The sequence below is a fragment of the Syngnathus leptorhynchus genome, chromosome 18 (assembly GCF_054491065.1).
Source record: "Syngnathus leptorhynchus isolate UIUO chromosome 18, UIUO_Slep, whole genome shotgun sequence".
In the NCBI taxonomy this organism is placed as follows: domain Eukaryota; kingdom Metazoa; phylum Chordata; class Actinopteri; order Syngnathiformes; family Syngnathidae; genus Syngnathus; species Syngnathus leptorhynchus.
Window position 1 is genome coordinate 4,651,940 of NC_141212.1, and position 27,302 is coordinate 4,679,241.

At 40.1% G+C, this 27,302-nt stretch overlaps 5 protein-coding genes across 10 annotated transcripts in view; 1 reads left to right on the forward strand and 4 right to left on the reverse strand.

Moving 5' to 3' along the window:
* Positions 1-1,270: 1,270 nt before the first annotated feature.
* Positions 1,271-5,568, reverse strand: gopc (golgi-associated PDZ and coiled-coil motif containing). Of its 3 annotated transcripts, none has more exons than XM_085937281.1 (9): positions 5,079-5,568; positions 4,570-4,734; positions 4,261-4,284; positions 3,943-4,118; positions 3,653-3,818; positions 3,490-3,585; positions 3,192-3,356; positions 2,957-3,128; positions 1,271-2,618 (listed from the first exon to the last, which is right to left on the reverse strand). In XM_085937281.1, the coding sequence occupies exons 1-9, from the start codon at positions 5,337-5,339 to the stop codon at positions 2,515-2,517; spliced, it is 1,329 nt and encodes a 442-aa protein (XP_085793407.1). In that variant the 5' UTR covers positions 5,340-5,568; the 3' UTR covers positions 1,271-2,514. The 3 variants fall into 3 exon arrangements, with proteins under 3 accessions (XP_085793407.1, XP_085793406.1, XP_085793408.1); XM_085937280.1 differs by having other exon boundaries at positions 1,271-2,621; XM_085937282.1 differs by lacking the exon at positions 4,261-4,284 and having other exon boundaries at positions 1,271-2,621.
* Positions 5,569-5,737: 169 nt separating this feature from the next.
* On the reverse strand, positions 5,738-8,020 carry alkbh1 (alkB homolog 1, histone H2A dioxygenase). Its single transcript, XM_085937982.1, has 6 exons — positions 7,665-8,020; positions 7,249-7,357; positions 7,021-7,183; positions 6,773-6,863; positions 6,435-6,628; positions 5,738-6,347 (listed from the first exon to the last, which is right to left on the reverse strand). Exons 1-6 carry the CDS (start codon positions 7,800-7,802, stop codon positions 5,948-5,950), a joined length of 1,095 nt encoding a protein of 364 aa, XP_085794108.1. The 5' UTR covers positions 7,803-8,020; the 3' UTR covers positions 5,738-5,947.
* On the forward strand, positions 7,843-8,874 carry slirp (SRA stem-loop interacting RNA binding protein). The gene is made up of 4 exons (XM_085937983.1): positions 7,843-8,003; positions 8,160-8,218; positions 8,293-8,400; positions 8,635-8,874. The coding sequence occupies exons 1-4, from the start codon at positions 7,937-7,939 to the stop codon at positions 8,713-8,715; spliced, it is 315 nt and encodes a 104-aa protein (XP_085794109.1). The 5' UTR covers positions 7,843-7,936; the 3' UTR covers positions 8,716-8,874.
* A 113-nt stretch (positions 8,875-8,987) lies between these two features.
* Positions 8,988-16,392, reverse strand: lbr (lamin B receptor). The gene is made up of 14 exons (XM_085937981.1): positions 16,243-16,392; positions 14,463-14,633; positions 14,080-14,283; positions 13,799-13,882; positions 13,049-13,226; positions 12,415-12,611; positions 12,221-12,275; positions 11,955-12,149; positions 11,771-11,874; positions 11,533-11,658; positions 11,282-11,450; positions 11,122-11,202; positions 10,739-10,861; positions 8,988-10,631 (listed from the first exon to the last, which is right to left on the reverse strand). Exons 2-14 carry the CDS (start codon positions 14,625-14,627, stop codon positions 10,471-10,473), a joined length of 1,842 nt encoding a protein of 613 aa, XP_085794107.1. The 5' UTR covers positions 14,628-14,633; positions 16,243-16,392; the 3' UTR covers positions 8,988-10,470.
* A 1,012-nt stretch (positions 16,393-17,404) lies between these two features.
* Positions 17,405-27,302, reverse strand: part of enah (ENAH actin regulator) — a 41,292-nt gene continuing 31,394 nt past the window's right edge. For 2 of the 4 annotated variants that reach the window (XM_085937776.1, XM_085937780.1), the window contains 10 exons: positions 26,495-26,838; positions 23,973-24,740; positions 22,818-23,152; positions 22,590-22,723; positions 22,431-22,479; positions 22,299-22,350; positions 22,150-22,219; positions 20,461-20,545; positions 20,300-20,357; positions 17,405-20,169 (listed from right to left, as the gene is read on the reverse strand). In XM_085937776.1, the coding sequence (XP_085793902.1) occupies positions 20,132-20,169; positions 20,300-20,357; positions 20,461-20,545; positions 22,150-22,219; positions 22,299-22,350; positions 22,431-22,479; positions 22,590-22,723; positions 22,818-23,152; positions 23,973-24,740; positions 26,495-26,838 (1,933 nt within the window). In that variant the 3' untranslated portion in view covers positions 17,405-20,131. The remainder of the gene's footprint in view (positions 20,170-20,299; positions 20,358-20,460; positions 20,546-22,149; positions 22,220-22,298; positions 22,351-22,430; positions 22,480-22,589; positions 22,724-22,817; positions 23,153-23,972; positions 24,741-26,494; positions 26,839-27,302) is intronic. The other 2 variants (XM_085937778.1, XM_085937779.1) reach the window with 2 other exon arrangements.

Consider the following 27,302-nt stretch of genomic DNA (forward strand, 5'->3'; position numbering starts at 1 on the left):
CTACATAATAAAAAGGTCGCGTTTCCCAGGCAAAATGTCACAATGGTTTTATAACTTTACCCGATGTTCGGGAGAGCATCGTTCGAGCCCCACACGAAGCAGACTTTAGGCTAAAGTTTGCATAGTGTAAGACTGCGGTTCATGCTTTATGAAGCGGTTCGTGTAATGACGCCAAGCTACCGCAAGATGGCAGTGCCCCCATTCACTCCTATGTAACCCAGTGTAAAATGAACGTGTCCAATTTTCGTTTTCGACCAGACGTCCTCTATGTACAATACACTACATAATAAAAAGGTCGCGTTTCCCAGGCAAAATGTCACAATGGTTTTATAACTTTACCCGATGTTCGGGAGAGCATCGTTCGAGCCCCACACGAAGCAGACTTTAGGCTAAAGTTTGCATAGTGTAAGACTGCGGTTCATGCTTTATGAAGCGGTTCATGTAATGACGCCAAGCTACCGCAAGATGGCAGTGCCCCCATTCACTCCTATGTAACCCAGTGTAAAATGAACGTGTCCAATTTTCGTTTTCGACCAGACGTCCTCTATGTACAATACACTACATAATAAAAAGGTCGCGTTTCCCAGGCAAAATGTCACAATGGTTTATAACTTTACCCGGCAAGCGAGAAACCATGGTTTGAGTCCGACACGAAGCAGACTTTGAGCTAAAGTTTGCACAATGTAAGACTGCAGTTCGTGCTTTATGAAGCGGTTCATGTAATGACGCCAAGCTACCGCAAGATGGCAGTGCCCCCATTCACTCCTATGTAACCCAGTGTAAAATGAACATGTCCATTTTGCCTTTTCGACCAGACGTCCTCTATGTACAGGAGGTGGGGGTGAGGGTGGGTCCACACTTTTCACTTTCATTTAAGTTTTGACCATGATTTTTCCCTAATGAAGTGGCCTGTTATTAGGTATACCTCATGGACACTTCAACAGGTACACTACACAAGGTTAAAAAAAAGAAAAGAAATAATAAATAAGAAAGTGTAGCGAACGATTCGGTGAACGATTCTTTTGAATGAATCTTTTGAGTGAACCGATTCTAAAGATTCGGTTCGCTTAAAAGAACTGGAATGCACATCACTACATTGGTTGGCTTTTTAACAAAACAAAAAAAAAGACTTAAGTTACTGATAAACTGTGTAGGTAGTCAATGTACTATGTTTACATATTCATTGATATTCATTGTTGGCACTTCTCCATTCATACTTCTCCCCTTTGAGACATTTAAAAAATGTAATCAAGCTATTATCCAAAATAGATTAAGATACGAAGCAAACTTTATTTAAAGGCTGAAATAACTGCTCGGAATACATTTATCAATAACAATGCATACGAGTGGATAGCTTAAGTACAAACAAGAGGAGCCGGATTAACAAAAGCAAAACAAATTACACAAACATGTTAAGGTCAGTGAGTTTTGGTTTACTAAGTTTTCCACTTCAAGTGGCAAAATTACACCAAGTCTTTCCGGGCTGTCAATGTTGGTGACAGTGAGTACAAGTCTCTTACACAAAAGTGATTATTTTGTACATACGGTGGAAATAAAGTCTACACATCCCTGTTAAGACCCTGTTTCTATATATAATAAGTCAGCAAACATCTGCCATTATTTAAAAAGAGTTTGGTTGCCCCCTAAATGTTTCAAGTGTTCTAGTTGACTTTTCCTGTCATGTTAGTTGTCCAAAGATATTAAGAGTATAAAAGAAATATAAACAAATGGAATACATCATGAAACAGTTAAGACAGCAAGTTGAGAATAAACATTACCAAGAATTGACAATCCCTTTAAAACTGATAAAAAGACATTCAAGGAGCTGCAGGAATTGGTGTTTGGTTTAGATGACAACCAATCATATTAATTTGTTTAAAATGTTTTTTTTATGTCACAAAAACCTGCTTTGTAAAGAAGCGTGTAGACTTTTAATTCCATCGTATACCCACATTAGTGTATGAAGACTTGTATTAAAAATGGATTACATCATCAAAGTTGATGAGGCAGTTAGAATTAAAAAAAAAAATAGTAGTGTAATATTAAAGACCAAAATGGATTTGAACCATAGTCACTACCATATAAATAGGATTTTAACAGGCACGGGGACACTGTCAGGTTTGGCAACAGAAAGAGTGACTCCAAATATTTGGAAGGAAAGAAGGTGGTGTAGATAACTAGTATGGAAAACTTACAAAACAAATTTGTCCATCAACACAAAGGAACCACCACTAAGTCCTTTTGGGACGGTTTCATCACCTTCACTCTGCATTGCACTATTTGCTGAGTTTACGTGCCCGGAAAATTGGGTCCAAAATGTATAGTCTGGAACCCAGTTAATGTAAGTAACAATTCCTTCCTCCAAATCATTGCCACGAGCCCACTCCAAAGTAAAAACATGAAGCTGTACAGAAAACAACGGGGAAACAAACTAACTGCTTGTCACGGACTTGATTCGGTAATCGAAAAAAGAAATTTGCACAATAAAACTTTGATTGGTGCGGCTGAGTGCTCTTAAGAGGAGCCACGACTGTTGGGAGTTTCCTCTGATGGTGCTTCACTGGAGATTCCAGTGTCTCCATTTTCTGTCCCGTTGTTCAGCAACATACTTGCTAGACCTGCTGGAAGGTATAAAACACAGAATTTCCTTTTTTTTTTTTTTTTTTATATTGTACAGTAGCAGCAGTCATTCGTCAAATAGCAAACAATCATCCCACTCCTAATTAAAGTTTGATAACTAAAAAAAAAATTATCTTGTGTATTTTTGGTTGCCAAACAACAAGCCGTGCTAGCTTAATGCTAGTGAGTTGTGATTTAACATTGCTCATATTCATGTTCATTATCCTTTGCGTATAACAATTAGTGCCGTACTGGTGAGCTGAGAGAGAACTTTTGCATTGGATTTCATCGGATCGTGTCATTATGTTCGGACTAATGGGTGAATCTGAACATATACCCTGTAATGATGGTGCTGCAGAGTTCCCTCTAGGTGGCGCTGTACTGTTTTCCTCGAGCTCATCCAGATAGAGTCTGTAGCGGTGTCCGTTGTCGTCTTCATACTCCACATTCTCATCATCGCTGTCCACCTCTGGAGCCACGTACACTACTTCAAACTCAATTTGTCCTGACTGGTACGAACGAAGAAGACAATGAAACCTCCGGATGTGCGAAGCGTGTTGTAAATAAAGTACCTGTTGGGAGAGAATGGTGACAGCTTCCTTGTGTTTAGCATCTCGCAGATTGATGCTGTTGACAGCCAAAATGGCGTCTCCAACATGCAAGCCTCCACATCTGTCGGCGGGCTGGGTTGGGTGGATTTCTGAGATGAGAATAGGAACACCATGCTCTTTTCCTCCCTGAGAACACACAGTGGAAAAATTCACGTTCTCCCAGGCCATCCGAGTACGAATGTTACTTTATTATGATTGTGAGATTATGATTTTTATTTGAAATGAATACAAATCAAGTGTTGTGGCTTTGAGCGCTCACCGTGATGGAGATGCCCAGACCCTCATGGTCCTCTTTGACAAGTGACACTTTCCTGATAGGACCCACTCCCTGAGTTTTCTTCAACAAGTCTGGATCCTACAACAATAGCAAAGAAATGAGCTACAGGAACCTGAAAGATTTCGCATCAGGTTTTGACACCCACATGCCCAACAGGTGAGGGAAGCGGTTTCTTGGGATCGTTGCGCCCCTTGCATGCTCGGATGACGGTTTTGTGGCGGTGAAGGTGGATCTCGGCCTCTAGTTGGTTCCACAGCTTGTCGTGTGCCGGCCCTTTCATGTCACGCCCCAGTAACTGAATTTGCTGCACCCTAGGAGGTGAAAAAAAAAAAAAAAAATCATTTTCTTGAGCTAAACCTCCAAGACATCACTTTGGGACCAAGGTAAGGTAAAACAATGAGCAATAAATATTGTTCTTCAGGTTAATTTTAATACCTGCCAGCAAGTTCCTTGTCCAAATATTTGGCAGCCAGTCGAGCACCGTACACTTCAGCCTGAAGTACTGCCATGTGTCGACGAAGCGCTTCATTTTCTTTCTTATAAAGTCTCACGTCAGCCTCAAGCTTTGCCTCTGCAAATTTCTCCTTCTTGCTGGCCTCCAATTCATGTTGCTGCAATGGAGACATCCCATGTAAACACCACAAGCAGAAAATATTCCAAAATTCAATCTTCAATACAACAATATTTGAGAAATGGCGATCTCTTTCTGCTACTACAACAACTAAAACTACAAAGACATGCAGACAAACTTACCATCTGTTCCATTGTTGGGGCAGGCTTTAGCAGAAAAGAGGCAGCAGAAGAAGAGAAAGAAGTCACCCATTAGAGAAATGAATGATTCCAGCACCAGAGGTAGTTAATGCAATACAATAGTAAAATTTAAGATCTTATCAGTAGTGAAGAAAGCATCAGATCTCATAATGCAGAAGAAACAGAAAAGTCAGACAAGTTAAAAGAATGCGAGAAGCCCAATCGAGTAGAGTGCCAAAAGATGTGCAAGTAAATCTTGTGATGGCTGTGAAAGTGCTTTTTATAATGATCAACTTAAAAACATCTACTTACGAGTCTGTCTTTGATGGAGTCCGAGTCTGGAGCTTGGCCTTCCTTTGCATGGAGCTTTAATTGGAGAGCGTGAAGCTGCAGTAACTGCTCATGGACTTCTCTTTCCACAACCGCTCGCTCCGCCTTGACATCGCTTAGCTCAGAGCGAAGATCTACCAGCTGGGCCTGGAAAGATGGAGAAGGTTATGGACAGCCATTTTGTATTGCCACTATATGAGTTCGCCTAACTTGAATACATTGATATCTTTGAAGCGTTTTCACATTATTTTCTGTCACTGTGGTCAAAATACCAATGTGTAAAATTTAAGTTCTAGATTTTCAAATTCATCAGCATCATGTTGTCAGAACCATGGACGATAATTCTGAGTCTCTCAAGTATAAGTCGCGATTCATAGAGATAAGCTCTGAATGTTGTAAACAAACTTTCAACCTCAGTTTATCTGTAACGTCCTAAAATTAGATTTAAAAAAAACTGGTAAAAGTGAATTGACGAACGGTCATGTACTAACCTCCAGTTTATGGTTAAGTTGGAAAACAGTCTGGGATTTGTGGCACAATTGAGCAAAGCAGGAGCTAAGGCTGGTCATCTTCTGCCGACCCTCGTACGTAATGTCCACTTGGTCTGGGTCTATTTCCCCAAGCAGTAGATCCACGTCCACGAAAGCTTTATCAAACTCCTTCTCAAGCACTTCTAGCCAACGAAACATTGACATACTAGAGCTGAGGGCCGAGTTGTGGCCCACCGGGGAGCATCCAGCAGAGGCGGACATGGCGAAAACACAGCAAACGTTGATGCTAGGTTACTAGCTACACAACGTAAGCTTCCTTTGACGATGACAAATCTTTATGGAACCTTGTCGCTTTTAAAACATTCAACAAATATTAAAATCACGGTGACGTAATGATATAAAAATTAAAGACAGGAATTATACGACGTTATATTTTTGGGATGAAAGTCACCAGGAAGTCCCTCATCATCAGCCATCCGAAACGACTACTCAGGTCTGGGCCGTCTGCGTGAGCTCAGGGCAAAGTAATAGATTGTCGAGCGATTGATCCAAAGTGTCAAAAGTAACCCGAAGGATTTGTTGCGTTGGGCAAAGTAATAGATCGTCGAGCGATTGATCCAAAGTGTCAAAAGTAACCCGAAGGATTTGTTGTGTTGCCGTTCTTGCTTTATTTAGGTCTTTAAAATGGCTGCACAAACATTTTCGACATTTTGTTTGGAGCACACTAGTAAAATAAATGATCTGAATTGCATTGAATTCACGTCCACTTTATGTAATTCTGATTCAATTGCACAACTCCAGCCACAAAGTGCAGTATATTACAAAAATAATTGCTTTTTTTTCCAGAAGCAAGCGTAATAATGTATTTATCATGTCTCTTCAGTATAGGGTGAGTCACTATAACGTTTCCTTTTCGTATTATTTTCATCTTCTAAGTGTCCTGGAAGAGGAGGTATCTCAGGAAAGCTCTGCCCCTGTCCCAGAACCTGTCTGACTGTCATATTAATCCTGGAGCTATGGATGTACCTAGAGCATACAGTCCAGTCCTCCTCGGACACTTGCTCCATAACGGAACCGCCCTCCCAGCAGCATTTCCCAGGTTCCAGAGCTGCCACTTCCTGGTTGCCCGGAACAATGCGAGGTACGGCGTGGTAAAGGAGGCGGCTCTGCCCTGACATGATCATCACATCGCCGCTGTGCATGTACATGGCGGTGGGGGTGTCCTGTCTGTGAGTGCCACCCAGGAGGAAAATCGCTGACTGGCCAAAACTGATAAAGAAACATGTTTACAGTCGATCATTTTACTTTACTACAAACAAAACATTCTCTTGTTTTCATTTAACTCCATTCCCATACCTGAAAGACAACAGTGGTCGACTATGATCTAATTCGGATTCATCTACGTGGATTCCTAAAGAGGAATCCGACCTGTAGTAATTGAGGATTCCAGCTTCAGCATTGAAGCCTGTGAAGCCGCAGGCAGTTGCTATTTGGGAAGACAGGAGGTGGAGCTCACTTGGGAATGGAGTGTAGTGATTTGCGGAGTAAGTCTATGGAGAACCAACAAGTCATTCCACACAGAAAGCGGCTTCAGTATAATTATTGTTACTATTCTACATCAAAGTTGAACGTGTAGAATAAATTGATAAAAGTGCATTACTTAATGAATAAATTAATTTAACAACTTGGGTTACCTTGCTATTCCAGTTGTAATGATAACCCAAGGTGACCCAACGTAGCCTCTCTAGAAGAGTTCTGGGCTCTCTCTTTCCAACAGAGGGACAACTGGAGGATATTTAAACATGCTACTTGAAAATGTGTCATGGTGGTCCAAAAGCTACATATTTATTACTTGGAAATTTTTGAAAATGACAACAATAAAGTTAACTACATTACTTTTAGATGTATGCAGAGATATAGATGTTAGGTAAACTTGCCTCACCTGAGGTTGGGTACACTCTTGGCCCAGATATCCTGAGTGTCAGTGGGAGACATGTGCATGTCCAGGTTGCAGACATTTGGCTTTTGAGGGTAAGTCTTCAAACATTGTCGAACCCAGAAGGGCTGGGAGCCGCGACGGAATGGGTTAGTGATGAAGATGAACCCTGAAAAACAATAAGCAAACAATGTCATGATCTTTACCTTATAGTCAGAGTCTTGATAAATTTACCTGGGTAGCCCTGCAAGTTGAAAGCTCTCCAGTCTTGGACAGGATGTAATCCAACCTTGGCAGCATTACTATCACTCACAGCAGCTGAATCTAGTTTCACTGGAAATATCTGCCACATATACACTTAGAAATCAGTCTAATTTTCCGCTTTTCTAATCATAAATTCTTCCTGTATGCAAGGAATATAACAATTATGAATGTCACACTTCAATTTACAGTAGACAGATTGCTGATGAAGTAAATGACGTTTACCATTGCAGGATTACAAATTAGTGTAAAAATAATGTTTGATAAGATAAATTCAGACAGTTCATTATTTTATTTTGATGAATTAAGAAGTCTTCAAAGTATAGTGTTATTTACACATGCCTCGCGTGAGAAAAGCAGTTTTCAGGCTGTATTGGCATTTGCTTCACCTTGTCATTCGTCAGACATTTGGAAAAATCAATAACATCGTTGAAATCCGGCGGAGGGGTTCTGCGCTTATACAACTTAAATATTTTTCGAAAAGCATCCTCTCCGGTTTCCACCACGGACGCCGCCATCTTGGCCATGTTTAGTTCTACTGTCCTGTCAGGCGTCGGTGCAGGGACTGCCGCCTGGTGGACCGGAGGTGCAAAAACTAAGCAATGTCTAGCCGGAAGTTGCACATTACTTCCTAGGTCAAAGTGTCAATTCAGGTGGAAACATGGCGGCGCAGGCGAGGAAAGTGTTTGAGCTTTTTGTATCCAAAGTTCCATGGACGGTTGCTAGCAGTGAGTTGTTTTTATTTTAAAATCTAAATATATGATTTCTGTGATGTGGTAGTTGTGTGTGTACGTTCACTGAACGTTTAATGTGTTTATCACCTTTTGTCTATCAGGCAGTCACCTCTACTTCTAGCTAACATGGGCTACTCGTATGTGTTTCAGAGGAGATAAAGGAGTACTTTGGCCAGTTTGGACAAGTTAAAAAGTGTCTACTTCTATTTGTAAGTAGCCCCATAGACGAGTTATTTGTAGGACATCTCATTGTATTGTGTTGTTTTTCTAATTTCCTACACAGGATAAAGAAACTGGGTTCCACAAAGGATTCTGTTGGGTGGGATTCAGCACCGAGGAGGGACTGAACAACGCACTGCAGAAAGAGCCACACTTACTGGAAGGAGCAAGGGTAAAATACATCATACATCATGTGCTTATTAGAGGTTTGGATATATAATGTCGGTTATTTATGCATCCTGTATATAATAATGTGGATGATTGTTTATATCACAATATGAAACTCAAATGGTTGCAATATTTGTTTCGATCAGAGCTTTAAGTCAGTAAGTCTGAAGAGAACAGACTGTTTAATATCCAAAGGATCAATTTGAGCTCCAAACTTAATGTTGTTGTTTTTTTCCAGCTTCAAGTTCAGAAGAACCAGCGGCCATTTTCCGGACGGAAATCAAACAAAAATGAAAATGATGGAATTGTCTCCCAATGATCGCCCCGAAATGACCATTTATGTCTGTCAACATCTGTCAGAGTGTCTCTGAATTCAATTGTGAAATTCGTTTTTTTTTTCCTGTCATGTCAATAGAATTTATTTCATGTTGCTAATGTATGACAATAATAAAATATTAAAGCCCAATTTGGTAACTGATTCGTGTAGTAGCCCTACTTGGTCATTGGGAAATTCATCAAGTTTTACTGAACTTATGTCAGAAGTCACCATTTGACTTAAGCGCGTCAATGAATGTTAAAAAAAAAAAAACTAAGATGAAAGAAAAATAAAATCTTTATTTGGGCTGCAACGTGTATCCAGATATACTTAAATCAGTTGTTTTGCGGAGGTACGTTTGTGTTATTAAGATGAAATATGGCAGATTTATTTGTAAATAATACAATGGCCCAAATTACAATACAAAAAAAAGCAACATTAAATATCTATAAAGAAAAAAATCCTATCATGTTTTGTTCTCCCACGAATAAAGCAAAAATATTTACAATTTTTTCAGTTCAAACGTTGCAAATACTGAGCTTGCAGATTGATGTAATTCATGTCTGTATGGTATCACAGTATAAATGTGTCATTAATGACATGGCATTAAAGCTTGGCCCATCCAACACATTGGGCAAGTCACCTTGAGTTTCAAAATCCTATCAAATCCATTATGCAAGGAATTAAAACAACAACTCTTAAGTCAAACACTAGGCATCTATACAAAATTTGAGACTGTACAAATTTATGGAAGAATACTTCTGGGTCCTGAGGAAAATAGAAGTTGTAGTTGCAGTGTACAACTTATTTAGTTCCCGTCCATCACAAGGAAGGACTAGTTAGAATACAATCATTAAAAATAAAATCCTAATTGGAGCTAAAAAATGAAACAAGTGGTTTTGTTTTACCAAAAGTATAAAAACAAATGTGTATGTACAAAAATATATACATCCTACCGAGACTTTCTTTGCAGACGTTATTTTTGCATCGCAGTGCAAAATATTACATTTTCCTCCTCATTCTTTTGCAAATACTTCCTGATGCAAACACAAGTTCATTTTGAGTTTTTCTAAAACCTTTGTTAGAATATACTGACGCGTAAAAGATCCCCAATCCAAATGTTTAAAGGAGCCATATCATGCTTAATTAAATGTTAAAAATGCTAATTCCCCACCACAAACACCTAAAATGATCTTGGAGCATTTCTGCTCATTCCTCCTCTATAAGCACCAGCCCCAGTCGATCCAAGAAAACGACTGGGTCTTCACATTGTGACATCACAAAGTGAAGAGCCACTTCCGTATTGCCGGCGACTTTCTCAGAGCAGCTGTCTCTGCAACTTGAGTAGTCAAGCGGCTGTTCCAATTTTGATACATCAAATAAATTATAACATGTTTACACGTACCCTGTGCAGAATGCTCAAGTCCTACTGATTGTTATTTGGTGCAATAAATTATTTTTTAACATAATTTTTAGATGTCCTAGTTTTAGAGAAGTCATTGAACGCACCTCAGCCTACCAAAGTGTGAGAACTGTGAAGGTGGGTTTTGTTTTTTTCCTTCTAGGTTAGATGAATAGCCACCAAAATAATTCCTATTAATCAAAAAATGTCATCACCGTTATAGCATATACATACATGCCTATAATTACCTGTGGAAAGCTTAAAATAGCATGATACCGCTTCTTTAAATTGAGAGAATAAAAGTTATTGGTGTGTGAGAATAATACCGGCTCAAAAAGGGTCCATCACCAGTCCCCTCAGTAGACACGTGGGATGATCCGATAGCGGACCGTTCGGCAGTATTCGTCCCAGGCCGAGCCGTACTTCCTCCTGCAATTGCTCATGTCTCGAGAGTCTCGGTGCACCAGCAGGATGATGAAGTAGATCATGTAGTACCACGGCAACAGGTGACGAAAGCCTACAAAATTGCACAAATTATTTTGGGTGAGGTCTGTAATAATTTGGTTTAAGGTTATGTTTGAAGAGAAAAAAAATGAATAAATGTATCTGTGAAAAATATCTTACCGCAGGGTATTGACCAGGCCAGAGCCATTATGAGATCACCTAAGTAGTTGGGGTGACGGACAACCCCCCACCAACCAGACACCAGCAGACTCTTTCCTGTTGCTGTGGGAATGGTCCTGAGGTCTGTTTTTTTTTAAATAGCACAAAGGGATAACAATGGAATAGTATGTAAACAATTTAACAGTTTGTGAGTCATAATTCATTCATTGGCTCCTTTTGGTCTGTGCGACCTGGCCACCAGGGGGAAGTCTCACTAATAGTTGTTTTCCAGAGAAAAGGTATGGCTGAAAGTGTTGCACCTTTATTGTTATTATTTATAATAACCACAAATGTTATGCTTATTTTCCAAGACTAGCACGGCCCACTTAACATTCAACACTCACATGACAGTTCGGGGGCTGCTGGGTTTCTCCTGAAGGCATTTTTCTCAGAGTTGGATTTTCTGAAGATGTAGAAGCCAATAACTGAAAGAGAGAAATGCAATGTTGAACATTCAATTATTAGAATGATTCCTGCAATACTAAAGTTGAGATTTTTTCTTACGTTTGAGCAAGACGATGGCAGCGACAGCTGGGAGGCTCAGTTCATTTGGGTGACTGACCAGATAATAGGCCTGCAGGGTATAAGTGAAAGGCACCCACACCAGATCTCCAAAAGCCAACATGAAGCCAAATCCGTCATGCATCAAATCCATGGTGGTCAAGATGGCCTCCTGAAATGTAACTTATGTTATGATCAACCGTTTCAGTTTCTAGGGAAAAAAAAAGAAAATTGAAAATCTTTCTTTTGTGTACCTCATTCCAAAGACCATCCACGACATAGATCAGCTGGAAGGCATTTACCAAAATCATCGCATAGGATGGAGTGGCCAAACCTTGTTGTTTCATCTCTGTCAGCGCGAATGCAAAGTTGATCAAGCACTAAAAAGCAAATGCTCGGTCAGTAGGACATCTGCTAAATTAAATCTGCAAAAAATGGCAATTTAATTGTCGAATGCACCAAAAAGACTACATGACTTCAATGTCCACTCACCCAGCCGATCAGACCTGGACGCATCTCACAGAAGAATTTCAAATCAAAATTTTTAATGCGGGGATTGAGCTCATGTCCCTTGAAGAAGTCATAAATCACATTGCCTGGAAATGAATGAAGAAAATGAATTAATAAAGCAGACAGGGCATCATGACGTGTACGCTTTTCTTCATCTTGGCCTTACCGGAGCTTCCCCCAAGTGCATGCTGGTCTGGCGGAGCATAACGGGAACGGATATACAAATAGACACTCAGCAGGACGGAGATGAGGAAGGTCGCTACGGCAAGTTGCAAGAAGTGGCTGTGGATGTAGGTGAGGTCGATTCCCTGATGGACGGCTGCTGCAACAACTGCAGCACTCATCGCAATGGCAAAGAAACCTGATGGAACAGAAAAACACACACAAGTAAGTGGAAGTCCAATATTACATCAAGACCATCCAGAAGCTTACCGTTGGTTCTGTATTTGAGCCTCTCACCAGATCTCAGTGGCATCCCTTCGCTTAGCTGCAGAGGGGGGGAAAAATATAAATTAACAGCTTCCCTTACTGCAGGATGCACTGATGGTCAATCTTTGTTTTGTTTTTTCGGTGTCATGAACCTATTTAGTTTTTTTAATTTGTACTTGTATCAGCTGTTTACTAACCTTTCCCACAGGCAGGATATAAAGGAGGACGTGAAATAAAATCCACAGAACAACATAGCCCAGAGCCTGAGCATCCCAAAAAGTCTCAAGAGGTGGCACAGGGGGTGGGAAATTGACTAAACTGGGATCCTCCAAGTTGACTTGGAGAATGACAAAAAGAACCCAGGATGGCAAGAAGAGCAACCAGAAGTATGCCCCTGCAAGATGAAAAAAGCAACAACAATTTGTTTAAAAACATCACCAATTGTGAATACCATACAATGATTTACACATTATTTTCAATTTATATTTAATTGAACACAACAAAGATAAAATAATCTGCATTTAGTGTCTTTAATGGTGTGAGTAAAAGGTTAGAAACCACAGTAACATTTTACAGTTTGAACATGAGAGTTGGCGCTCTCTAGTGGTACTATATTGTACTGCAAAATGTAAATTTATCCTAAATTAAAATAAATTAAATTGAAAAATAATAATAATGACTTGAAAATAATTAACTGTAACTAAACGAGATGAAAGGGGCTGTGCAACGTTTGAAACTGGCAGCACTGTGACTTCAAATTTACCTGGAGGGATTACAATTCATATATAAAAAATACAATGTAAACATTTCTCAGTGCATCCAGAAACCTACCAATCTTGCCCCCAAAATCAAGTTGGGTGGAAAGTCTGGAGACCGTGGCTGCAGGAGCTGTAGCCACCTTGGTATTTTCCAGAAGCGGTTGTGGTTTAGTCTCACGCTCATTCTTCCTGCGGCGCAGGTTGTAACGATTCTGGTTCACCTCAGGTTCTGGCTCCATCTTTGAATCAGCCTTAGGGAAGATAAAAAATAATTTGATCAGTAATAGTAAGCACTTGTACTGCAGTGAGGCATTTTTTATGAATTTACAAAACATAATGTACCATCCTCAACTGTGGACTCCATTTTTTTCACAACATTACGACAACTGAGAAAGTAAAGCAAGAGCACATGGCGGTATGCCTTGTGACCGGCTGAATGGCCAGGATCTTGTGAGGGGAGCCTCTCTCGGCATGGCCCCCCCTAACGTGCATGCATCATGACATTCCATTAGCTCTGCCTTAACTCAAAGCCCATTCACAAGCAGAAAAGGAGCACTCCCTGGAACATCAGGGCTTGTGATGATAATTATCTGCCTCGTCGGAAAGAATTTACAGGAAAATTTTACCCATAAAGTACAATAAAGAAATTTCAGTGTCTTTTATTTTCATCTAAAAATTGATTTAATTGCAGTTGGTTAATAATTCGGTCATTTTGGCCGTAAATCTATCTGTAAAAGGGATAGGCCAATTAAATTTAAGGGAATACAACACGATGATCATTAAAGTGTCAAAAACACTCCTTTTGTGATTCCATTCAACTCACCTCATTGACTTTGTTTGCAGTGTAACTCTCCTCTTTGTGTTCATGCATATTGTTACTATTGCTCTCAGCAGCCATTGTGGGTTCCTGCTGTCAAACAATGGAGGGACAAAAAAAAAAAGACAAAAGGAAGCGTGACAGTGGTGTGGTTAGAAATCGGAATCACAGAAAAATTGGTGTAACTGGCTAAAGACTGAAAGCAGCTTTAGGATAGTTTTAAGCAATTTTTTACGTGTATATTGTTTATTTAACACAGAAAGGAATAAAGCGGCTTGGCCTCTTACCAGAGGATTGAGTCGAACTTCAACCATTTCCTTCAACTTTGAATCCCGCCTTGACGGTGGCGTGCTCTCCGTTACCGCCGCAGTAGCGGCCGCCATACGGGAGGAAGAGCGCCGTGTCGTCCTCGCCGGGGACCGGGAACGGCTGCGACGGCGGCCAGGTGATCGGGAACGAGAACGGGACTGTTGCTGGAGACGATAAGGATTCTGGAAACAATAGTAATTATTTCAACATTGAAAAGAAATGCTTTTTTATTTTTATTTTATTTGGACATGATATGAGGTCACATAAATGGTGGAAAACTTTTGTAATTCTTTTTGTTATCATAATAGTATTGGGACAGGGGTGTGTAAATGTTTTAAATCTACTAAAGTTCTGGTCTTACCCTGATGTCCTGCTCCCTCAGCTCAAGCTCAGTCCCATCCTTGTAGATGACTGTGTACAGTTGACTTTTAGCATCAAAATCTAATACCTTAACTTCATAGTACAGGCTGCTACCAGGCCAGCGGCCCATCACCATATCCCCTCTTTGGTACTTCAGACTCGGCATTGTCTTCTACGGCAAGAAGAAATAAAAAAAGACAAGAGATTAAAAAAAAAAAGGGAGGGCAATGTTAAAAATAAGGATATAAGCAGTATTTCAAACTGTTTTGTATATATATACACACATCAGTATCATTAGTGACCAGGGAGGCTCAGTGTATTGAAAACCAACACTAATGCAGAACTGCTGACATGTCTGTCCCTGCTACATTTAACCAGAGCCATGCGTCATCCGTGTCAGGACCATCCAGCCATTTCTAGTGAACAACTGTCACTGTCTTTTATACCAGTGTGAGAAACCAAACTTTAACTTAGAACAGCAAATGACAATATTTAGGCTAATATATTATTACTTCTATTTCAACGGGAATAGTTTCATGGTCAATGAGCTTGACATCTAATATTTACTAGTAAACTGTGTAGTGGTAATACGCACTGAGCTCTTTAATAAAATTAAACAAAATAATTAAAAGCAGTACTTTTTAACACTTTGACCAACAAAATGTAAAGCCGATTTCATACAAATACTCACTGGCGGGTTGGCTGAGAAGGATTACTAGACTCAGGCAGGGGGAAACAAACATGTAAAAAAATTGAAATTCAGAGTATGACAGGACACACCCAAAGTTAGTTCCTGGGATCGTACTACTGGCTCGTGTCCTGGTCCATATGGGATGCCACTGGTGAATTTGGAATGCAGTTTCCCATCAGATCGCTCAGAGGCCAGAGTGTGTGTGTGTGTTGAGTGGGTGGGGTCGGGTAGTGTGGGATGAGGCTTTTAAAAGTTACATCCCCTCTGCTGAAAACACAAAACTCAGCTTGGTAGCCCCTTTGAAATGCAGCATTTGGATCAGATTGGAGATAGACAATTTGCGGGCCACATAAAATGCCCCCCGGGCCTTATGTTTGCCACCTGTGCATTAGAGGGTCATTATGATAAAAATGTTTGATCATCTTATCATATTTTACATTATTTTTGTGAACCATGAAGTCAAGGATAATAGTTTGCTTATCTATTGTTAAAGTTACGATGGCGTTTGCTGACAAAATGTTATTATTTATGACATGTCACTTGTAAATTTTGATTTTTGCAATAATCATGATAGTTGACACTCACGCACACAGTGCGAGAACACGTTCTTGCCGTCGGAAGAAAAAAAAAACGTTGCCCTCAAAAGACCTTACAACGTGAGGGGCAGAAACAAAACAAATAATATAATATAAATAAATACATATATAATAAGTAGGTCGCAAAGCGAAGTAGCTTTCCAAATGAAAGCGTCTTACTTATCATGAATTGATAGTGGTGACGTTATAAAGTTGGAATAACACAATGATGATGATGATGACGAACAGAACAGAACGGCGCCATGCGATAAATCAAATAGATTATGTGTCGGAGGGCAATATTAAGTGAAGCTATGGTTACATGCACAGCTTCAGAATAAAACCAGCAAAACTAAGTCATAGCTCGAGAAACTAGTCGGAGTCACAAAACCTCAGCGATAAACTCAACTCTAAGCTAGCTGCGGCTAAAGCCTATCTAAAGTCCCAGGGAGGAGAAAGGGGAAGCGATTTCATTTTAAGCATCACAAATATAAGTGAAGAACAAATGCACTTACCACTTGCAGCGATAAATCCAAATAAAGCAAAAACAAAAATAAAACTCCCCCCCAACAAAGTTACGACTTAACAAATCAATCTTAATATTTAGAAATTGCAAGTCCCCTAACGTCTGACGTAAGCTTGTATCCCTCCCTCTTGACAACAGCCACCGGTGACCAGGAAGGCGCGAAGGCATCTGATTGGCTAGCTCCCCTTCATTTCAAACGGCTCTGCATTATCTCATTGGTTGTCACGATTTTTTTTTAACTACGTTAGGACGCGCGCGCAGACGCGTCAAAAAAATGCACCGCACTGAAGGAAGACTGCACCGTTATTTTTATGGTGTGTGTGTGTAAACTGTAAAATAAAATTGTCATATTTTCTGTTTTATATTATCTCTATAAATGACAACACAGTAAGCTGTTCAATGTACACTGAACACCTGGTTTTACATGCATGAATGCTTTTTTTGTTGTTTTTAGTGACCCAATCCATTTATAGTAACATAGGCAGATTTTGTTTTCCTGTTTTAAATTTTAGCCTAACACCGCTGCAAGTCAAACAAAACCTCAAACGAGCTGGAAATGCAGAGCCAGACCTTGGGTGTGTCATGCCTTCAACATCCAACAAACTGCAGGAAGCTTCCTTTCATATTTGCACTGACTTTCATTACTGCCAAAGGTATGCATTACAGATGGCAGTAGAATGAACTATAACCTTTTAATTCCACAATTTTAACATTCACAAATGATTAACAAGTTGTGTTTGAGTGTTTTTTTTTTTAATTAGTGTGAATCATTTTTTTTGTGTTGCTAAAATCCTCCACCAGTTATCATAACACTGATTCTGTAAACGTCACCTTGATTTTATGACATTAAAAAAATTTTGAGTCGTGGCAAGGACTTTAAAAAAGCCTGTAGAAACTTCACACTTGCAATTTCATTTTGGGTGTTATTTGCTCTTCCTCTTCCTGTTCTTCGCTGAGGGTGAATGTAGGACGCTGTGGCTCAGACTTACTCACACCGGGGAAGCGATTCAAAATGAAATTCTTCAAGTAGTGTAAGACTACAAAAGTAGAAGAGCTAGTGTTGGGCAATTATTTGTTTGCAAAATAGCAAGAAAAATGAATGGTAATAATTATGTATAATAATGACACATTGACAAAAAAAATGACTTCATGTCTTGTATTGCAATTTTATTTAACTTGCTCAAACAAAACAAAATGTTAGCATGTAAGAAAAGACTAATTAACATGAACACAGTATAGTACACAATGTGGATGTTAAAAGAAAAAGTCTGGAAACACAACTTTTGAAACATGCTGTGGCTTCAAGCTTTTAACCAACCCCCTTTGAAAAGTTCTTTCAAACTCTACAATTTCTTTCCCTTCACATTATAACCAAACAAGTGTTTCCATGATCAAACTGACAAGACCGTATGGACAGAAGCATTCCTAGTCCCAATTCCAAATTAGGCAAAGAAAGCAAAATTTTTTGAACACATTTGACTGGCAACAAAATGTTAAGATCTCCCCTTAATCCTCATAGGCCGACATTTGATTGTACTTCATAGCGGTAAGAAATAAAAAAAAAAAAGCCTCAACTTAGTGGAAACAACTAAGCAGATCTTGTTGCACAGATGTTTCCTCGTGAGGAACAGTACCAAGGTCATTAAACTCTCTCCTCAATGGAAAATATACACTATAGAAATACACAACATATGTATTTAATGGACAAATATTATTACTAGTCATCTATTAAATGCAACTTCGGAACAAGGCACAAACCAACATGGAGTCAACAGAGAGATTGTATCATTTAACTAGTCCAAAACGTAGATTTTTATGATGCATTTAAGATATGATACTGCTATTAAAATTCTCCTGATGAGGATGATTGAAAAATAAGCAAGGTGACTTAATTGATTGATTGTTGAGTCCTTTGGTGAAATATAGCCACACTGCAGTTGTGTTTGTGTGTGTCTTGCTTTTGTACTAAAGTGCATTAGAATCTTGGTTGTATGTTTATAATGAAATTGAGGATTTAGAGATGATGTATTAAAATAGAATTTACACCTGTATATTTTAAAGGATAGATGTATAAAAAGATCATTTCTGTGATGCTGATTGATTTGAAATGTTCCACTACAAACCCTCAAACAAATTGTTGCATGTTTTAATATCCAAATTAAGACCAAATTATTCATTCCCTTGACCAAATAGTCAAACTAAAATCTAGTTTGTTCAACATGACACAAAAGTTAAAAAAAAATTAAAATGATAAGATTACAGTTGGTTTATGACATTTTTGAGAAAATATTTTTCTCAAGTAGAATTTCAGACATTGGATATAAACTGTATTATTTTTTTATATTCCATCCCCGAATAATTTCTTGGGAAGTTTTGCAACAGTGTTGTGCAATTTGTTGAACATCTACTCTAAATTACTTTTCATAGACTTGTAAGAATTCAATTGAATGCTTGTTGAATAAAATTAGTATCAAAAATTTCATAAGCTATTTTGGACCATGGCTTTGGATCTCACATTAATTCCTCAAATATAAGCTTGGAGTGAAAAAAAAAGAACTGTCTGAATTTTTTTCTTTCTTTTTTTTACTTTAAGGCAAATAAAAATAATGCAAGCACAGGTGAAACGACTGAATGGCACATTGACATCTTTGAAGACACCCCACACAAGATTATGCACTCTAGATTTGTGGAAAAAAAATGAAAAAGAACAGATCATTATGACAGTAAATGACACAAAGGATAAAATATGACAGGATGTTACAGAGAGATCCATGAAATCATGCTTTTCAGTTAGCAAACAAACCACACGGTAATTTCCTTTCCAAAGCGAGCTCTGATACAGAAACATAATTGAAGGGGCTTTACAATAGATGCTACACTTATTGCTTGTAATTAACTTGTGGGAGTGAATGAATTTTCTTGGCAGATTTTTTTTTTACCCTTTACATTTTATAAAGGAAAAAAAAAATATTAAAACAGAGTAAGGACACAAAGTCCATCTACAGTGTCCATGCTTGACTAGCATGATGGGTATTAGCAAAATAGCACTTTTTTGCTAGCTAGAAAGCTATCATGGCTGCTATCTGACATGCAGCTTCCGTCACCAAGCAACAGAAAGAAAGATGAATGGATGTAACCTGACTATGATGATCATGGAGCTACTTGATATGGCCTTTGATCGATAGGCTCGAAACAGATACATGGTTTTCGAAATCATTTCTTCTCTCTTTTATACATATTTAGGTTCAAATAGCCATTTGAGGAAGACGAGCTTGACGGCGTCCAGCAGTGGCGGTTTGCCCCATTCGCATTCATTCACACTTGTTCGTTCGCTGGCACGCACGCTACTGCTATGGCATTATGGGAAGAGGGGTGGGAGGGAGATTTTCCATCCCTACTTTTTTTCCTGTTTCTTCATAAAACATGCCTTTTGATAGAAAAAAAATCACCAGAATGACTTCTGATTCCCTTCCGCACCAAATGAACTTTACAGTATCTTTGAAAAGTTCTTTTTTTTTTTTTTTCTTCGTATATTTTCTCATTTAAGGATAAAAACCGACATTATTTTTTTTTTTTGCATAAAGACATGCGCTTTTCTTTCAGACTTCTGAGTCCTCCAGGGCGCGATGCCCTCAGCGGAGGGTTGAGGAAAGTGTGAGGAGGAGAAGGAGTTCCACTATGAGAGTTAAACATCACTCAGGATGATGCTGCTCTGCCTCAGGTACTCTCTCAGGTATTTGTGGTTGCTTTCTTCATTGTCAACGCCGCTACTAGGTGGATATCTTGTTCTGGGCGGTCGTACTGTCTACTGTAGTCTTAGAGTGACCCAAGTTGGGTTTATGTAGGCTTGGATTTGTAGAAGTGGGAATATGGAGCATCTATGCTGTACTGGACCTGCCCAGTTCCTCCCTGATTGCTGGAGACACGAATAATAATACAAAAATTAGATATATACCAGTTAAATGCTTTTTCTTTTTAAAAAAAAAATATATATATTGCTTTTAAGGTTCAGCATAAAAGACAAAAAGCAAATAAAAGCTCAATACCATCAATGAGTTCTTCTTTTAGCTTCGATAGCTCTTTCCTCATCTCATCCATAATGTCCTACAAGGATAAAACAGAAGACATTTCCATAAAGTCCAAGTGTGATCAATGTCAAACACTATTGGAATATTCCTGAATTATCATTAACCTTCAGTGTGCTAACCTGTTTCAATCTGTCATAGTCAACAGCTTCTGTTGGCACTCCGTTGGCACTTAAGGATGCGGTAGGTGTTGGAGTAGATTTAGGTCTGAAAGACAAATATGGTAGAGTTAAACTAAACGAAACCCTCAACAAGGACAGAAACAAGGTGGTCAGAAATCAGCACAGTATGGCTGCAAATCAGATTAGCAGTGTGTACTTAGTATAAGTAGACCTTGGCAGGAAAAAAAATAAAACATTGTTGCTCCGTCTATCCTATCAAAAATAGTCTTCTGAAATAATTCACATAGTATCCATCTGCTATACCATAATAATAAATAACTAAAAAAAAAAGAAACAAAAAATGAAAAATAAATAATAAGGGCTATTGTACACTGGCCGATGCTTCAGAATTTGACCAGAACTTTATTGTGGGAAATAAAAAAAGTTTTGCATTCCTTTTTAATCCATAAAAAGATGGTATGCTACAAAAAGCGGATGTGGGCGAAAAAACACAAAAAAATGAGTGTAATATATATTGAAAGGCGGGGCTTACTCCCATTCATTTGAATGTAACCAGCGTGAAATCTATTATATGCCGCTCACGTATTTTTTTTACTGCAAATGTCACTATTTCATTCAGATACATATGAAATAATATATATGATGAAGTATTATTGTCAAACACAATAGTACGTGTGTATTTCTATCGCTTGCAGGCGCACACACCCAAAAAAAATATTCCAATGTTGAAGTTGGTACTTCCAAGCACACAAACTGTACATGCACACAGTCGTGCACTAATACATAATGACAAGCCTTTATCTCTGGATGCCTGCTGGGCCGTATAATGATAATTACTGTGCAGTCTACACTGCACTGGGCGTTCCTCTATATTTAGAGAGAATTATATGACGCACATATGGATTTCCCTGTTTTCAGTTGAGAGGGAAGCAAGCAGAGCAGCATGCAAAGAAAATCGATATCACACTGGCAGTGGATTAGAAACAATGCACACAATGTCATTTTTCAAACAATTGATAAGCAGAGCTGCACTGTAGTTTGATCATGTATAACCACAAATAAATCTGGATTCATTCCAAATGCTTGTATGAACTGTTTTCCATTAATACCATGACAAAACAGGGGAAGGATTTTATTTTATTTTTTTAAGAAAAAAGGTTCTCAAACGCTCACAGGTCCTCAGTCTACCTGTTGGCGGAGTCTGCTGCCATGGGATTTCTCCACGGAGAATCTCGTCTGTGTGAGCAGCAGAGACACTGGCTTAACAAAGAACACCTTAGTATCTACCTGTGTGTCCGTAACCATGTCTGGAGCAGCATTATGTAGTCAAAATAAAATAATCCTCTATTTGCAAAGGGGTGGGGGTCGAAAACTAAAACTAAAACAAAACAAAAAAAAAAGAACATCAGATAATTTGCCTCATTGTGTCATCTCATGACATGAGCGCATTAAGCCAACATAAGCTTTAGTGATGTTAGCAAGCACCGGGAAACCCCAACAGTGCAACATGCCATTGGACTAAAAGGGACTTATTTATTCTGGTTCTGAAGCATTTTTTTTTTTTAGACCATATCTACTTAAACAGAAAAAGGAAAATGGATATTTTCTTGAGTATAAATGAAATAAATAAATAAATGCTTAAAAAAAAAAACTATTCGAATCAAGTGAATGCTGGAAGGGATACAGTACCTTCCAATAACTGGTGACTTGCTACCATTCATAGTATTGTTTGTTCTTTCCCATGGCTTTCTGGGCATGTCTGTATGGAAAAAAAAAAACAGAACTAATTAACAGATTATTTAAGAGAGAGAGCAACAGAAAGCTTGTTGGACTCTCACCTGGCGTGCTACATGCTGACACTTTAGGGGTCGTTGTTATTTCATTCTCCTCCTGATGGACAAACAAGAGAGTTGGATTATCCACACAAAGTCATCATATACAATTGGAAAAAGATATACGATTACACTTACCGATTTCTGGTCGGGTTCAGGTGAAGATCCCTTCTCAGCAATTCTTCTTCTATAAAAGACAAGATGCTTTCTTTCATTTGGTATTTCCAATACAATGCCAAAAGCACACAATTGACCCAAAGCATAAAGCAAATTGGAATTAAGAAATTCTGCTGGTACCTTCTAGCCAATAAGGCGCTCATCTCTTCCATGAGCCCACCACCTCCAGGTAGAGGGCCATTGCCTCTGGACTCCGATTTGGCCCCCGCAGCCCCCAACAAGGCTGCTGCCAGAGCTGCCCCTGCATCATCACTCTAGAAACAAAATAAATAAAATAAATTGACACCTATGGCCGACACAATACATGAATAAATACATAAGTACTAATTGTTGTGTACTAGTGCTCACCCTTGGCACTTTGCGAAGTTTAGCTCCTGCCAGAGCGGCAGCCAGGCCTGAGACAGGGCGCTCCTCCGAAGGAGAGAAGAGGCCAGCGGGAAGAGGAGGCGCCGGGGGTGGTGTCGAGCCCACGAGAGGAGGAGGAGGTCCGGGCGGGGAAGTAGGGGTCACAGCCGGGGTCAATGTAGGAGGCAGAGGAGGAGGCGGCGGTGGGGGTGGGTGTCCGGACGGTGTGGTTGGGGTAGCGACCGGAGTGGCGGCCACAGATGTCACAGTAGAGCCGGGTGGCAAGGGTGGAGGTGGGGGAGGGGTTGGAGTGGTCAACCCAACGGGCTGCACAATGTCTGGTAAGATGGGGGAGGAGAAACAAAGAGGAGAGCTTAAGGATCAAACTGTTGACCTTTAGTTTACATTGAATGATATGTTTTAAGCACTGTTTATATGCTTCAGCATGTCGAAATAATACACAAAGTGTAAAAAAAAAAATATTTTGTCATTTAGGGGTGTCATGCGAGAGAGAATTAAATTGTTTTTTCGACATGCCATGTTAGTGTGTCAATTCCAAATGTTAGTTGTTAGTCGTAATGCAGGCACTACCGTTCGATATGTAGAGTAAGATCAATATTTCATCACTCCAACACATAAAATGTCCAATCTCATCTCTCGACATAAACAAAAACCAGACAAACTTTTTCATTGTTTTTGTAAAATGTGATATAATTACATATGATAATGATCGAACCACCATCGAATTAAGAGTTTACTTTTACCGTGATCTTGAATGACTAAGTCGCAGGAGGACAAACTGTACAGGTCAGTATATTGACCGAACAGATGTGGAGAACAACAAAGTGGAAGTGATTTGTATTTTGCAAAGATGACAGTTATGATGCTCAAAGACCAGACACGTTGCACTTTCTGTGAACTTCCAACAAACTGGATCTTTACTTTTAAGCAGACACAGACACACAAGGAGCTATCGAGAAGACCGACAAAGAAGAAAGACAACAGCGATGGCTCTACATAGAGGTCCGGTATGAAACATACGATCGTTTTCCAGAAAGAAATGAAACGTCAGAGATCAGGATGAATTATTATTGTTAGTGTGTGAGTCAAAGGCAGTGAAAGACAGAAAGGCGGTAGAAAGTGGACTAGAAGCCTTACCCTGGGGCTGATCTGAGGACCCTGAATGCAGTTGGTGAGTTTCTTGGCCTGCGTCTGAATCTCCTGGCCCGATTGGGCCCAGTCCCAGAGGGAGAGTGAGGTGCTCAGCGGAAGCAACAGCAGAGGGCGCTGTGGAGGGAGAGGGCAAACCAGGAGCATGGGATGAGGAGGGGGGAGACGAGACGCACGAAGAAGAATGGGGTGCTGCTGGAGAGGCGAATGGTGGCGGGGTGGGCGGAAGCGGAGGGGTCGGGCAGGCCATGCCCAGAGGCTGGCTGTGTGGTAAAATGGTGACCGGGGAAGGTGCGGGAAACATAGGCGGACCGTTAGTAGATGGTGAAGGAGACTTCTGGGTGAGCGGGGATGGGGCCGCGATGGGGATGAGAGGTCGTGGGCCAGCGGCCTTCCCCGGTGGACTGCTTATCATGACCGGGGGTGATGGCGGCAAGGGGGTGAAGTTGTATGCTGAACACACCGCAGACTTGGGCGCGTTGGCGGGGACTGGGGCGGGAGCCGGGGGTGGCGCTTGGGCAACCGCCTGCTGTCTCCTTGGGACGGTGGCGTAGTGGGGAAGGACGGGATGGAAGGCAGAGCCGAGCGAAGTGGCAAAACGGGAGGCCGAGTGCCTCAAAGGTGGTGTGGGGGGTGTTGCGGAAGAGGATAAAAGGGACCCCGCGGCTGGATAGATCAGTGTGGATGGAGATGTCGGTGTGGATGATGTCCTGTTATACTCCTGAGGGGTGGGGCTGTATAGAGTGCTTTCGAATGCTAGTCGCACGGATAATACACGGTGATGGACGACAAGACGGACAGAAGGGAAGGTACCGACGGAGGAAGGAGGCAGCCATCGTGCACAGGACAGAAGGTCGACAGGTCAGGAGAGAGAGATGGAAGGAGGGTGTGGGGGAAGGAGGGGGGAAGAGAATGAAGCAGGTGAAGCAAGAAAAAAAAAAAGGGCACAGCTAAACCACAGTTTGATTCCAGGTTATTGAATGTATTTCATTTAGCTGAGGTTAGTGGACAGATGTTGAGATTGTGCTGTAGAAAGAGTAAATAAAGCTTGGATAGATTTCTTGCGAGCACAAAGACAAATATTCAAGCCAAAGCCGAGTGACACAAACAAACTTGATTTAATATCAACTCTTTTTCATTTTCTGCCTCTCTAATGTTGACAGAAATTGAAATGGGAAATGGTTCCAACTCATGACAGCTCACCAGTAACAAAATGCCCCCCCCACCCCCAGATGGATAAAAATGGGTGAATTTTGCTGCTATACTCATATTTTACATACAAAAAATTAATGTTGACTCTTCCGACTTTTGTCAAAAGTATCTCTTTAAGCAAATATCAATTTTTATTTATTATACTCTAACCACAAATGTGCACAAAACAAGTATTCAATTCATTGTAAATGATGATATCTGACCTTTCTGGACTAAAGCAATCAGTGAAAGAAAAATGGTCGATAATGGAATTGCACAACACATGATCAAAATTGAAGCGTGATAAAGTTAGGAACCAAGTAGTAAGTACCAAACCATATTAGATGATATCCCGTAAAAACCCAGTGTAACTTTGCATCCTCACTCCACCCCCTTATCTAAAGCCTTTTGCAAGCATTCCTACTAACACACAAACAACCCCGAGGGTCTTACCAGCATTTTCCCTGATGTATTTTTAGCTTGTGAGTAACACCGCTGAACTGTGTCAGCCTTCATGTGTGGCCATGCGTGCATATGCTAATAGGGTGAACATTGCAATCAAGCGTTCCACAAAGATGCCATCCTATCTGAGTGGATTGAAATTCTCCATCTTATGACAAATCATCAATTTCATCATCAGTTATGGACACTGGGTCAGCGCTGTAGTACTTCCTGCAGCTCCACTGTCATCCACTCACTGTGTCAACATTTTTTGTCTAAGAATTTGTAAGGCTTAACATTCGGAATATTCAATGATTTGTCATCGTAATTTTACTAACCACATCCACACACCGCAGGTATACGTTGCTACCTAAAACTGCAGAATCCACAAGGGTCATCTAAGCCATTGGTGTCAAACCCAAGGCCCGTGGGCCAGATACGGCCCGTCACATCATTTTATGTGGCCCGCCAAGACAAACTGTACATCGACTTCATAACAAGTGAGAAACTAAAACAAACTATGAACTGTATTATGTAAAACCATATTGTACAGTTCAAAGAAAACATCCAAAGCCCAATATTGGCGAGTGTCATTATCTCTTAACCCTACAGTATGATTCATCTTGAGCAAATTGTAAATGAACAGATATGAACTGATTTATCATATAAAATTCTAATAGACTGCAATTCTATATACCACGACGTGGACTTGGGGGTTAGTGAAGATTTACGAGTGTGAACAGAAGCATAAAAGCTGCCATGCAACCAACTTCAAATTGAAAAGGATTAGGGAAAATATTAATAAAATTACGGTAAAGACTTCAAACCTGATCGAGTGTGAAAAAATAGTGTTGCTAAAAGAAAGGTGCATCACTCACCAGCATTAGAGATACGTCTCCCTCTTTCCCAGTCTTGCTGCTCTCTGTCCAACTGCTCTTGCTGCTCCTTCTCCTGCCGCTCTCTCTCCACCTTCTCCCTCTCCATCCGCTCACGCTCCTGCTGCTCCTGACGTTCACGCTCCAGTCGCTCCCTCTCGGCCTGCGCCTCCCTTTCTCGAAGCTCCCGTTCCTGACGCTCTCGTTCTTGACGTTCCTGTTCCTGACGTTCCCGCTCTTGAATCTCTCGCTCCAGGCACTCTCGTTCCTGACGTTCACGTTCTTGACATTCGCGTTCCTGGCGTTCTTTTTCCAACTCCTTTTGTCGCTGCAGCTCCTGGAGCTGCCTGGATGAAGGGAAAAAAATAAAATAATCAAAGATACAATACAATTCAATAATCCATAAAGACTTAAACCATAATCAAGGCCAGAATGCATTGTAAAAACTTCCATACGTTCTCATAACTACAAACATTCAAAATATCTGGAGAAAACAGAACGATTAAAAAAAGCTCACAAGTGCGGGCCAGCTCTTGACCCTTCTGACCCACAACCAACTACTGATGATGACATTACATAACACTCAATATTATTATATAACTTTTGCTACGAGGCATCACAACCATGTTACGCAATCTAAAATTTAGGTACACAGCAAGTTGAAGTCTCCCATTGACTCAACACTATCCTTTACTGACCGGCAGGAAAAAATAGATATAAAATAAAAATGCATTATTTTTTGGGGGATAAAACATAAATACAGTATATTTTTCTAAATGTTTAAGATGCTAAATTAGCCTAAATAAAGAAC